At 41.5% G+C, this 14090-nt stretch overlaps 1 protein-coding gene across 3 annotated transcripts in view; it reads right to left on the bottom strand.

Moving 5' to 3' along the window:
* The window catches only part of ARMC3 (armadillo repeat containing 3), a 73903-nt gene that overhangs the window by 37795 nt on the left and 22018 nt on the right, over positions 1–14090 (bottom strand). For 2 of the 3 annotated variants that reach the window (XM_048510297.1, XM_048510299.1), the window contains exons 3-8: positions 11799–11916; positions 11191–11316; positions 8581–8649; positions 8137–8312; positions 5972–6166; positions 4735–4918 (exon numbers count right to left, since the gene is read on the bottom strand). In XM_048510297.1, the coding sequence (XP_048366254.1) occupies positions 4735–4918; positions 5972–6166; positions 8137–8312; positions 8581–8649; positions 11191–11316; positions 11799–11916 (868 nt within the window). The remainder of the gene's footprint in view (positions 1–4734; positions 4919–5971; positions 6167–8136; positions 8313–8580; positions 8650–11190; positions 11317–11798; positions 11917–14090) is intronic. The other variant, XM_048510298.1, reaches the window with a different exon arrangement.

Here is a 14090-nt window from a genome sequence, read left to right as displayed (position 1 = left end):
GGAGGTCCATGGGGGGTAGGGCCCAGCGGGGGTCAACCCAGAGCAGCCTGGAGTTTAGCTGGCTGCAAAGAGCAGCCAGCTGAACTAAGGTAAGTGGGGGTGGGAGGTGTGGGAGGGGTCACCCTGCGGGGGGCGGTGCCTGGTCACCATTTTGCCTTGGGCACCATTTCCCCCCACTCCCTACGCCACTGGTTAGGAGACGTTAGTTACAGAAGAAGTATCTGGGTTAAGTTAATTAGGGGAGGCAATGTCGTCAGGGATCCTCTTGTGGCTGGAAATGAGTATCCATTCAGCAGGGCTACTGTATCGTGTTGAAAATACATTCTTCTTTGGCTGCGGAGCTGAAAATATGCTACTATGGCAAGCAAGCTGAGAGCGTGAGAGCAGAAAGCAAAATAACAGAAAATTCCTGGAAGTTCTTCATAGGCTACTGTCAGAGAATGGGCTCCCCATCTCTGCAATGCCAGCATCACCCTTTAGGTTGGCATGTGGGCAGGGAATGAGCACTCTCTCCTGCTATGCCAGGGCAGTATGGCAACAATGGGGGAAGATTGTAGGGTGTATACAGAGGTGGGATCCAACCAGTTCTCACCACTTCTCTAGAAGTGGTTACTAATTTTTTCTGAGTGCCGAGAAGGGGTTACTAAGGCAACCTCCCTGCCCAATAGGGACTGGAGGTGTGTGTGTGCAGTGGCGCCACTGTTTGAATCCCACCACCATCAGAACCTGTTATTAACATTTTTGGATCCCACCACTGGGTGTACATATATTTTCCACCTCCAAGCGGGATGAGGCACACTTGCATATGCCACAGAGAGAAACTCATCTCACCGTGACATACCTTTTAAGATACCAGTCATAGATGCAAACAAAACGTTAGGAGCAAAAACTACCAGACCACGGCCACACCGCCTGTAAAACCCTCAACAGCCAGTTGATTCTGGCCTTCGACAATACTCTGATATTAGAACATTCTCTAGGAAACCAATGACACCAACATGGGAATTTCCAACAAGATCTGCCTACCCAATATTTGAATATTACAGGAGTGGGGTGAGAGCTAGTCATGAAAAAAGCAGGAGCCACGCTGTTATCAAAATGACTGAACGATGCATTTTCTGGAGAGGCGAAATATATTTTAAAATTTGCTAATATGACTGAAAAGATAAATTCTGCAGCAGTTGCTGAGCAAGTAATTAAAAAAATCTAATCCCACTGGGTGGACGGCTGTTACAATAATACAGCAGACACATCATTTTCATTTCAATGTCACAGAAAAATTAACTAGCATCATTTACCAGTTCTGCAACAAAAATGCTCAAAACAGTGTTTGCTAAAACTAGAAGGGACATAGAAATTTGAATTACAATAAATCAGCACTGTAATTCATAGCCTGATCCCAACATGTTTTGTTGGAAGTAACACCCATCAATATTTATTGTACTTATTTTCACATACGTAAGCTTTCAACAGGGCAACCCTAAGGAGAATTGCTTCAGTCTAATCTGATCTATATGTTGTTGCTCTCCCCGAAGGAAGCCCTTATACATAAAAAGATGAATATACCACCTTTCTTCTTGACAGTTAATGTTGATTAAGTGGAAAGTCAGCAGTGGGAAAAATATGATATGAAGTTTAATTGGTTCTCTACATGCAGTATATAGAACTGACTTGTGGGAGTTTTTAAAAAATCCACGGTAGTCCATTGTTGTTAAAGCATCGGTCAGGCAGTGCAATCCTGTACAGTGTTTATTCCAATTTAAGCCCATTGAAATGAATGGGCTTAAATTGGAATAAACACTGTACAGGATTGCACTGCCTGACCGATGCTTTAGAACAATAATGGACTACCGTGGATTTTTAAAAAACTCCCACAAGTCAGTTCTATATACTGCATGTAGAGAACCAATTAAACTTCATATCATATTTTTCCCACTGCTGACTTTCCACTTAATCAACATTAACTGTCAAGAAGAAAGGTGGTATATTCATCTTTTTATGTATAAGGGCTTCCTTCGGGGAGAGCAACAACATATAGATCAGATTAGATAACCTTTATTAGGCATAAACAAAGTCAAGAAATTTAATTTTACTGAGCGTGAGACCAAACACAAACAGTCAACCAAAGTTTTTCCAGCACACGTAACAGAAAGTTTGCGACCAATACAATCTCACTGTTGTTGAGCAAAAACTACAAGGGAGACACGGAACACAAATTTGAAAACAATGAAGAAAATTTGGGCCTACCACCACTAAATTTCAGGCATATAAACAAAATATGCTCAATCGAATCTTCGTGGATTAAACAAAATGAGCACAGTTGTTGGGGTTTTGGAATGTTGGCAAATTGTTCGTGCAGAAGGGATCAGGGAAGTGAGTTGCATCTTGCCCTTGTGAAAGTCCATCTATGATTATGGTCCGGGAGTTGTGGTGTAAATAGCTAGCTAAGGATAGCTTCTTGGGCATAAATAATCCCAAAATATAAAGGGGAACAGGAACTTTGAGCTTTCTTGATCAAAAATTGGAATTGGAAAAATTGGAACTCGAACAATCTGCTTTTCAATGTATTGTCGAAGGCATTCACAGCCGGATTCAACTGTTTGTGGTGGGTTTTCTGGGCTGTGTGGCCGTGGTCTGGTAGATCTTGATCCTAAAGTTTCGCCTGCATCTGTGGCTGGCATCTTCAGAGGTGTATCTCAGAAAGAAGTCTGTCATACACTGTGTATATAACAGACACAGTGTATGACAGACTTCTCTCTGTGACACACCTCGGAAGATGCCAGCCACAGACTCTGCAAGCTGAAACGCTGAGGGAAGTCAAGATCTTACTGCAGAACGCCACGCAATTGCTTCCAGAAAAGTTCACAACTAACTTTAATCTGCTTTTCAGTTTGTGAAATGTTTCTGATACGGAAATGTAAATAAAATACTGAAAAAATGAGATACAGCAAGAAATAAGAAACTGTTCAGCCTTAGAAGCTGATTATGAATATTCATAAATTGAAGAAATAATTCTAGAGATGTTAGAAATATCTAATAAACTATAGATGCTAGAAACAAGGAAATTCAAGATTTATGCCATAGCTTATGTCACCAAAAGCCCTTGAGGGATTTAAGATCCTATTATGAACAACAAGAAATACATTATTCTTTATACTATTGCATTTTGTCAAATGTTACTGCTGTTGTTGACTCCATAAATAAGGCTGGGATTTTGAGACATATTTAAACAATGTTGCCTTGCTGATTGCAAACTATGGGGATCCAGCCAGTGTACTTCAGAATTACACAGTAAAACTGATACAAAATCAGTCCGTTCATATAAACAATTATAGAATGCGTAAATATATAAAAATGAAGCCGTTAATCCACTGCAGATAGTAATGTAAATAGTCTTTTATAAAGCCAATTTTGTTACTCTGGAAGAACAAAATACTGAATCCCAGCAGCCTGAGATCTACATGGCAAATTCTAAGCCCTGAAGAGTCGATCCCATTTTTGTTTTTTGAATGAATCACTGGGAATGAAAATACTGGAAAAACCTTTCGATCATATAGGTTCAATTAAAAGAAAAACACACAGGATAAAGGTTGGAGACGTGAACAACTTAGGCGAGATTTTTCTTACTTACAAGCTGCGTTTACCAATGGATTTAGGGGCAACATTTTAGCAAACACCTAACTGCAGGCAGTTCTGTCAAGACTGGGGAGAGGGGAACTGGGTGCATAAAATGTTCAAGAGTCTGGGTTGTCCTGGGGCTCGAGAAGGCAGGCAGCAATCATAATATTCCTGCAGCAAAAGATCATTTGGTATGTTTTGTGGTTCAGCAAAAAAACTGGAGAAAATTTAAATTCTAGAGGGGCTTTTTCCTGATAGTTCCTCGTGCATTAATTAATTAATTAATAGAGGAAGAGTGAATTAATTAATTAATTAATTCACTCTTCCTCTTTTTCTCCTTCTCTCATTCCCTCCCCCTTCTCATTCCTTCATTTTCTTTGTTTCTCTCTCTTTCTCTCCCTCTCTCATTCCCTCACCCGTCTCTCCCTAAATTCCATCTTCCCTCTCTTCTTCTCTCATTCATTCATTCTTGCCCTCACCCCCGGCCTCTTTCCCCTCCTCTCTCATTTGTATGAAATCCTGCTGAGTTCGAAGTTACTTATTTCATTTTTCTCATGGTTTGCATGCTCATTTCCCTAGCGAGCCCAGGGGGAAATATTTGACTGGGGGGTCTGAGGTGGATCTCAGCAGCCCTGACCAAAGGGGTTCCATTTCAATCTATTACAACAGTTTCTGAGAAGGACAGTGGAAAGATCTGGTCAAGGAATGTATTCAAAGTTAAGGCTGCTATCCAGTGCCTACTTAAGCCCCACATCAACTTATTTCTAAAGTAACATTCATTACATCAGAATGTGTATACTACCAAAAAAAACCTACGGGGTACCTCAAGTGTATTTATGGTGGTTACTCTTATATATTTCTTAATAACCAGAGATACTCTTGCGGAATCATCACAGATGTCTGAAATGCAGTAGAGAGGATGCTAGTCTACCAGCCTAAATTCCTAAGTGCCACTCCTGCCCCGATCTTTAACCTAATTACAAAAATTTGCACCTCAGAATCACCAATTGCATTCAGGCACCACAGACGGACAATAAAATGAACTTATCAGTTGCTACAAACAAGCCTTAAAGACTTTTCTTTCAAAATATGATATGAATGTTAGAAGTGACCTACAATCGCAAGCCGATTTAGCAATCGCTTTTGCTGCGTTCTTCTGGAAATCAGTCAGTGTGGAAACTTCAGTGAAAGAAAGTAGCTTTCTGAGACATCCTGTCTCCTGAATCAGCTGTACCGTATCTGGATCCTCCAGACAGTTTGCCACTACTCCAAGGGCTTCCACATGTAGATCGTTAAAGTCCTGAAACAATCATGAAGTTAAAGGGCTTTCAAAGTGCAAAACAGCTGCCGTCGTTTTGAAATGCATTACCAATTTTCCAAAAAAGATGAAAATAAACACAATTGTGAACATAAGAAAGGAATATAGTCTCACACATAAAGTTAAACAAACATAAGTATTAAATTACTGCTGACAACTCATGCCCAGTACATTAAGTTTGTAACTACTTGACTGCACATTATGATACAAAACATGCCGTTCACTGGGCCTCTCTTTAAAAAGTTAGGTCCATGGCTTCCATATGGCCATATGAACATTCTGTTAGCATACACAAAGTGTGTTATTGTTCTCTTTGAAACAATTAAAAACAGAAAGTATTCCACTGACTCTAATAAGATGCAGAATACCAAACCTGTAAAATGTGGCATCTTAAAAATTTCTAACAGATTTAAAGTTAATTTTGCTTCACAAATTCACTTTGAGACAAATAAGCAAGATTCATATTTTATAAAACTGTCTAATAGAGACAGAAGGCTCATTTCATTCCAATTACAGTTTGGTATGCTTTGGCTTTAAACTAAAGCTTAGATCATTCTCCTCCATATTACGGTTTTGATGGCTGGTGATTGCACCAAGCATCCCGATGACTGAAAAAAGCACACATTGCAAGGTATTTGCCAGGATCCATTCTCCTGTGTTGGATCTCAAAAGCTTACATATAGCACCTTGAGTTGTAACCATGGTTGCTTGTCCGGGACTATGAATGCAATTGAACAGATGGTTAGTGCTGTTTACTGTGACAACATTTAGTGTTGATCACCTGAGGTTTTTGTGGGGGAGGGAGAGATAGACTGATCCAAATCATATCTTTCCCAGCAACTGGTAAATAACACTGTCCATCTGTTCAATGGGAACATCATATTTGGCTTGGACCATTAAACCTCAATATTTAACAAAGCCAGAAGGAAAAAACCAAGGGTATTGGCAAACGCTTTGCAAGAACGTAAGAATGGCTATATGTACAGCAAACATTTTAACATACAGGTTCCCGTCAATCTTCCAATTAAATGGTACCTTGGTTTCTAGTATCCTGAAAAGGTGATCCAGTCCTTGGTGTTCTCGTAGCCTCTCTCTGGTTTCTCTGTCTATGGTAATTACACCTAACGTTTTGAGAGCTAACAACTGAATAATTGGATAGTCAGACTTCAGAAGTTCCAACAAAGGAGGAATCACATTTAGTTCACGAACTGCGGCACGGCTCTGAAAATCCTGTAGTTAAACAACAGACAAACTGATGGAAAGAAGTTTTGCAAAATGGGCACGCATAAACTCAAATACAGAAGCGCGATTAAATTAGTTATTATTTTGACAGTGGTGGCTGTTACGCTCCTAATAATACTCAGCTATGTACAATTTAATACATATTTTCAATGAGTAATACTCATGTCACATTTTAAAATACTACTTCTCAGGAGGAAACTCGCCTTAAAAATTGACACAACACTTCTATTTCTCAGAGATGGTTCAATTGATGAAATTTGGATGAATTTAGCCAAGTATGAGGATGAAATGTACAAACTTTACTACACTTTCCCTGCCCAGTTTTGTTTTGTTTTTCTACTTTTAAAAGTAATTGATTATGGTTAAAACTGTGTTTCTGACTCTTTCAGCTTTTTATAATATAGAGCTCCCCACAATAGAATGGCAGCTATGCAGTATTAAAATGGTAAAAAAATTTAAAAACCCTTATGTTAAAATTGTATTTTGCACATGTTGCTGTTCAGTTTCCTTTATCGTTCTGAGCAAGCACCAGGTGCAGTTGTCCAGATACCTTACAACAAAGGCAGCTAGCTAGCAAAAGAAGGGAAAAAGCAAAATGTGATTCAGAATAAAGACATGCTCTAATGCCCTAGAAAAGATTGAACTGTGAATTGAATTCATTACTGAGCTGATTCACTTACAGCCCAATCCACAATGCAGTAAACTGGAGTATTTGGATTTAAGCCAATTTGGGTCCATTGAAGTAAATGTAGCTAAATCAACTTAAATCCTAGTATTTCCTCTTAACTGGATTGCAGATCAGGCTGTTACTATGTATAGGAAAGGACTCCTATACATAGGCACTGGTCTGTCGCTAACCAGCATATGGTAACATTAACACTGATTGTGAAAGCAGCCAATAACAATAACCCTCCTTCTCCCATGAAAAAGAGCTGTCAGAAGCATTCTCCTTAGAGTTACAAAGATGTGCAACATCATGGTGTGTTATGCAAAAAAGAAGGCAGAAAACAATTTCTGGCCTTACCACAGACGCATTTTATAGCCCCCTTTTATAAGTATTGAAACATTTTTCCACACAACAGAGAGATGATTGATTTTATGCATTTGAGTCTTGAAGATTATTGTTTTCATATGCATGCAAATGCGGATTGTTACATCCCAGACAACATATTTAATTGGAACTAAATTCTAATGGAATCTGTGGGATTTACCTCTAAGTAAACTGTCTCAACCAAGTGCAAAAGATACACAAACTCCAAGCCCTCCATAAGCATGAAACAATATTATACAACAGTCTTAATATTATTTTAGGCAGTGCTAGGAGAGGTGTCGTACTCCTTTCCTTCGTGATGAGCATATCTGTGATCACAGATGAAGAAGAAGAGTTGGGTTTATATCCCCCCTTTTTCTCCTATAGGAGACTCAAAGGGGCTTACAAACTCCTTTCACTTGCCCCTCACAACAAACACCCTGTGAGGTAGGTGGGCTGAGAGAGTTCTGAAGAACTGTGACTAGCCCAAGGTCACCCAGCTGGCATGTGTTGGAGTGCACAGACTAATTTGAATTCCCCAGATAAACCTCCACAGCTCAGGCAGCAGAGCAGGGAATCAAACCTGGTTCCTCCAGATTAGAGTACACCTGCTCTTAATCTCTATGCCATTACTGCTTCTGACCATGCTAACCACCTGTAAGGTGGACAGGAATAAGAAGAAGAGGGGGGGGGGACAGCTTTCTTCAGCATGTTGAATCCCAAGGCAGAGTGTGTGTGTTATTATTATTATTATTGTGTGGAGATGTGGAAGGGTGGTGGAAGTGTAGGGGTGCCAGGGGGGAAAAACTGATGTAAATGAAATCAGAACCATGCTCCAACCAATAACAACTTCTGAATTACAAAATGAACACTAATTGGCAAGAAGAGGTACTTTTTTTGTGATCAGTAGTGGAAAAAAACCCATCACCTGTACCATGCTATAGATGCATTCCACAGAATTCTTCTTAACGTCAGGATCAGGACTGTTTAGCAGTTTGATAAGCGGTTCTAGTCCACCTTGCTCAAATATTTGCACTTTGATGTTGTATTCCACTGCCATATGTGCAAGACAAAGGCTGGCAAACTCATGGATGACTACATCTTCTACAGAATAAAAAATTAAGTCGCATTGTTAGAATGTAAACTGCACAGGAAATTCTCACTTATCAGAATGTGGTTTGAAACTGAATAAACAGTCACTGCTAAGCTTATTTTATTGAGACATACTCGTGGAACAAGCAAACCACAGCACAAATAAATAGATTTATTTTTTAAAAAATCAATTTCAATAAGGCGCAATCAATATTTTTAAAAAGCATTCTCAAATGGCAAAACAAACTAAAGTTTCCCATAAACAAGCACTGCAACTTACCTTCTGGTGCCAAGCGAGCGATGAATGCATGGGTGACGTCTAGCTGTCTTAATGATTTTTTCACCTCGTCTGCAATGAAGGAAATATAGATATGAAACTATGTATTTAGTTAATTGAAGAAATACACCCTATAATCAGAACCGCTGAGGCATAGTTAATGCCATTGTTTAATCCTACTAGGGTGAAAGAGATCTCTGATTAGGCTAAGAGCAACAACCATGTTGGAGTACACTTCTCTGAAAGCTGATGAGGAAAATATTATGCAAATGAGAGACATTAAAAAGCAAGTAACTGCCAAACACTTCAGCAGACCTTCAGTGCAATCCTGTGCAGCCGCTCCAGGCCAAGCCCATTGCTCTCAATGGGCTTAGATTAACTCTGCATAGGGCGGCACTGTTTGCTTGCCAAACAATATCAAACGTACAACAATATTCCATCAAAGACTGAAGAAAAATGTTGAATTAACTCTTTTACTGTACTATTTTGGAAACTCTTCTGCAAAAGCTTTCAGGATGAAGGATATCTGAAAATGAGTTTTGTATGAATTACGGATTTGTTTTCATTTTTAAAAATAGTCATCTTTTACAAAGTAGATTCATGTCTGGTTATGGATGTTATACTGAAATGGAGTGCTGTCATTTCAGTGATCTTTCCAAAATGTGTTAGCATAATGATTCTTCACCAAATATTTAGCCCATTTTAGATGATATTCTTCCTGCTTTCTTCCTATTTTATAGGTTGAATGATAGTTTTTTTTTAAAGAGCTAGATGTCCACGGAAGGGTCTGGCTATTAGAAGAAAAAGAAGAAGACTTTGGATTTATATCCCCCTTTCTCTCCTGTAAGGAGACTCCAAGGGGATTACAATCTCCTTTCCACCCCCCACCCCCCAGCAAACACCCTGTGAGCTGCGTGGGGCTGAAAGAGCTCCAAAGAACTGTGACTAGTCCAACACCCAGTTGGCATGTGTTGGAGTGCACAAGCTAATCTGGTTCACCAGATAAGCTTCCACAGCTCAAGTGGCAGAGTGGGGAATCAAACTCAGTTCTCCAGATTAGAGTGCACCTGCTCTTATCCACTACACCATGCTGGCTCTCTTAGAGTAGATCATGTGATTTGATCTTCTGCATTTACATGCTGTCCAAGCATTATGCCCATACATGGATATCCAGGAGTATTGGAGGTGGTGCAAGCATGATCTCACTGCTCCATCACACAATCACCTGTATACACATCTCCTGATTTGCTAGGTGTGACAGCATCTGCTTTCTTGTAATGTCCTCCTCCTCTCTAGTTTACATTTGTGGATTGCTACCACACTGTGACAATCCCAGTTGCACAGTCATTGTCACAGCGAACAAAGAAGCATTCACAGTGGCAACGGAGCATCCACGTGGGAGGATTTATGTATTTCCTTGGTGGTCCTTGTGGCGGGTGGCTGGGCCAAGAGGAAACAACCTAGGAGGAGCTGGCCTGTGTGCCAGAGCACTACCAGACTATAAAGGCCAACTGGGAGGAGACAACTAGGGGGTGGAGCAGCATCAAAGGGGAAGAGAGCTGAACAAAGAGGAGGGAACAGGAAGAGGTGAATATAGTGGAAAAAGGAGGGAGAAGGAGGACCGGAAGGAACAGTAAAAAAACGGGTCAGAAGCAAGAGGGAGGAGCACAAGTAAGGGATGGAATGAGGGAGTGAAGCAGGCTAGGTACAATACAGCAGGGGAGCCCAGGAAGACTGGAATAGTGGCTGGGTGAAGGAAACTGTGGGCACCTGAATGTGATGTGTCACAATAAAGGAGTTTTCCTGGACTCTTCTGGCTGGCAGTGAATTTGTGCTGACCTGGAAGGAGCCTTCAATGCGCCCCTTCCCCCAGGAGGGGTGACATACAGTTAGACAGATGCTGTACTTCAAAGCTAGATACTCTTAAGGTATTTTTCATGTGAATCGTCTGTGAAGGGGAAGAAAAGAACATATAGAAACCCCAGTTTGTGTGCACTTGTCAAGGTCTTCCAAACAGGAATCTAAAAGAAAACGCTGTTTCTTCTGGATTTATTCCTAATTCTTAGAAAGGATATTGTAACAAATGCAACCCAAATCTGGTTTACAAATTGGAGTACAGTGGAACAATGGCAACACACATGTAACCACTGCTAGCCTGAGGTAGACCTGTGCCATCTGTGAGATATTAGCCTACCAGCCATGGATTGTACCTGGCTAGGTGTTCTGGCAGACAACAAAAACAGATGCTTCATTCGAGCTCCTGGCAACCTGCCAAACATGTCTGGTAAGCTGCATTTGGCTTGGTGGGTGTAGGCCGAACCAGGGCTGAATTGCCACCCATAAGCTCTAGGCTACCTTTGTCTGTATGGCCCCCTCACTTCCATCTTTTCTCTAGAAGAGACACTGTGGATGGGGCAGAGCAGTTACCTCTACTTTAGCTATTGGAATTACTCCAACTCCACAATGCTAAAGCAGCCCCAAGAATTCAGACAAACTGTTCTACAGTCATTCCACCAGAATTTGAGATACTGTCATCTCACCCCACTGCATCAGTATAATATCGCTGTCAGACGTAACTGCAAGAAACCAAGTATATAAAAGGAAGATTCTTACTATGAGAAGCCATGATCCCAAGTGCCATGGTGGCATTCCTGCGCACAATAGGGTCGTCATGTGTGACCAATCTAAATAAAGGTTCCACAGCTCCAAGCTCAAGCAGAGTCATCTTGTTTTCATCACCTAAACATGTGGATATATTAACATATCTTCTAATTTCAGCTACAAAATGGAGAACCCTATCAATTAATATATACCCTCCAGGGAGGCCACAAGAGACTGCCGTCTCCAGCCTCAGGGAACTGCTTTTATAAGCACTGAGGCCGGGGGCGGGGCTTGGGGAGGCATGGCCACACCCCCAGGGCCCCCTGAGCCCTGCCCCCCAGCCTCAGTGCTTATAAAAGCAGTTCTCCCAGGCCGGGGACTGAAGTCTCTTCTCACCAGAGGAAAGGGCAGAAGGGACTGCCTGTTGGAATCCCAGCCGGTTGGGGGGGGGGCAAGGGAGGGGGCGGAGCCTTGGACATGAAATGGGGGGGGGGTTGAACCCGGGAAAAAAACCCTTACCTACGTCCATATAAATAGATGATAGAAGTTTTGCATTAACCAAAATTATTAAAGACGAGAGATATAAAAATGTGGTGAGAGTTTACCCTTCGAAGACAAACCTTTTGCTGCGAATTTATAGAGAGATTCACATGCTTTAGACACAACTTCCTCTTCTGGGGAACTGAGCATTAGCACCACTGTTGCAGCCTTCTTGCTTTCAACTGATAAAGGATCAAACTAGACACAAAACGATTGACAAGTTTACAAAAAAAGGCGAATTGCAGCAATCCTTGCTGTTTATTTTAGCAGCTCATAATGGGTGACAGAGAAGTAAGATATTGACAATCAATATTCAATAAACAATTCAATAAATAACTGGGAAATGCACATTCCAGTGCTGGAGAGTGGGGGGTTTCTGAGAAAGAACAGAGAAATAAATTAATATATTTAAATTTAATTCATATGCCATCCTTCCCAACCAAGGCCAGGCTCAGGGCAGTGTACAGACATGTTAAAAACACATAACAATATCAATATCATAAAACCAACAATTAATAGCTTTTTCTAAAATCACAAAGATGGCAAAAAAATTATGAAATCCTATGAAATCCCTCCCATCCCATCTCGACATAGACTAGGTGTAGTGTAGAGCCAGCGTGGTGTAGTGGTTAAGAGCAGGTGCACTCTAATCTGGAGAACTGGGTTTGATTCCCTGCTCTGCCACTTGAGCTGTAGAGGCTTCTCTGGTAAATTAAATTAGCTTGTGCACTCCAGCACATGCCAGCTGGATGACCTTGGGCTAGTCACAGTTCTTTGGAGCTCTCTCAGTCCCACCTATCTCATAGGATGTTTGTTGTGGAAAAGAGTTTGTAAGCTCCTTACAGGAGAGAAAGAGGGGGATATTAATCCAACTCTTCTTCTTCTAGACCCCCTTATTAGAGGACTGTCCAAGCCTGGGGAAAAGCCAAAGAAGGGAAACAGGGCAGATTGTACTGTGTGTGTTGACGGTTAATGATTAATAATTCATTTGGTTGGTTGAGAGGCTGGCAAATAGATTTGGACAGAGGTGAATAAATGGATGGCTCAGCCAAAGGCCCGGTGGAACGTCCTGTCTTGCAGGCCCTGCAGAACTGTTTAAGTTCCCATAGGGCCCTGGTGTCAGCTGACAGAAAGTTCAACCAGGCAGGAGCCAGGGCAGAGAAAACCCTGGCTCTGGTTGAGGCCAATCTCACGTCCTTGGGGCCAGCAACAACCAGTAGATTTATACTGGAGGACCGAAGTGTCCTCCATGGGCTATATGGAGTGATGCGGTTCCGCAGATACAAGGGTCTCAGACAACTCAGGGCCTTAAAGGTTAAAACCAACACCTTAAATCTGATTCAGAATTCCACTGGTAACCAGTGCAGCTGCTGTAGCACTGGTGTTTTGTGCGCACTCACTGATACTCGGCGAGGAGTCCGGCAGCTGCATTCTGAATTAGTGGTGTCAGAAAGACAGAAACTGCTTGGTGAATTGCTTCACTCCTCTCACCTTTCCAGAGCCAGTTCCCAAACTTCTGATTCTCTATTACTCTCTGATACTACAATACTGGAGTTGGAGAAAAGACACCCAATATTAGCAATTTGTTGTAACACACATAAATGAGTGGTTTGGAAAGAGTTCACAGTAAATTGTCCTGTGGGATGTTTTTGGCTCCAGACCCACACAGAAGTTTATGATTTTCCCTGAGAGATACCAACATTTAGTTTGGTTGTTGTGGGTTTTCCAGGCTGTGTGGCTGTGGTCTGGTAGATCTTGTTCCTAATGTTTCGCCCGCATCTGTGGCTGGCATCCTCAGAGATGTATCACAGAGAGAAGACGTTTTTAGGCCGTGCAGAAGCTATGTGATTGAGTTGCATTTCTAACTCAATGTAACTGCTTAAAACAAATTAATGCTGCTAAAAGATATATGTAACTAGGCTGCTATATGTTACCACTGCCACCTGGAGCATTCCTTCCTTGATCTTTACTTTATGGCTTCACACACTTTGTAGATAACTAGGCTTCTTCTCCTGACACCCAAGTCCCATGGGAAACAGAGTTGCATCTGTTATCTCATGGGGGCATGAAGCCAGTGGCTTTCTGTTACTATCCGCCTTGGGGTGCCGTGGCTCCAGGGACTGTTTTTCACAACTTCTTGGGAAAGCGGGTGGGGGAACCTGCAATGGGATAATGAGGATGGCAAAAGTCAGGTTTGTCAGAACTGGCTTTGCCAAACTTTGGTGCTTTGATGCCTCAATTAATAAATGCTATTGATCAATACCTCAGAGTCTGTTTATTGGTTTAAGGTTCGAGACCTAATACTGAGCAAGGTCCAATTAAACCACAATCCCCCTGGACTCTTGCAGTTACTGTTAATATTACCACTGCTA

This window comes from Sphaerodactylus townsendi, linkage group LG11 (genome assembly GCF_021028975.2).
Source record: "Sphaerodactylus townsendi isolate TG3544 linkage group LG11, MPM_Stown_v2.3, whole genome shotgun sequence".
In the NCBI taxonomy this organism is placed as follows: Eukaryota; Metazoa; Chordata; class Lepidosauria; order Squamata; family Sphaerodactylidae; genus Sphaerodactylus; species Sphaerodactylus townsendi.
The sequence above is the reverse complement of the archived record's forward strand: the minus strand, read 5'-3'. Positions and strand labels throughout refer to the sequence as shown.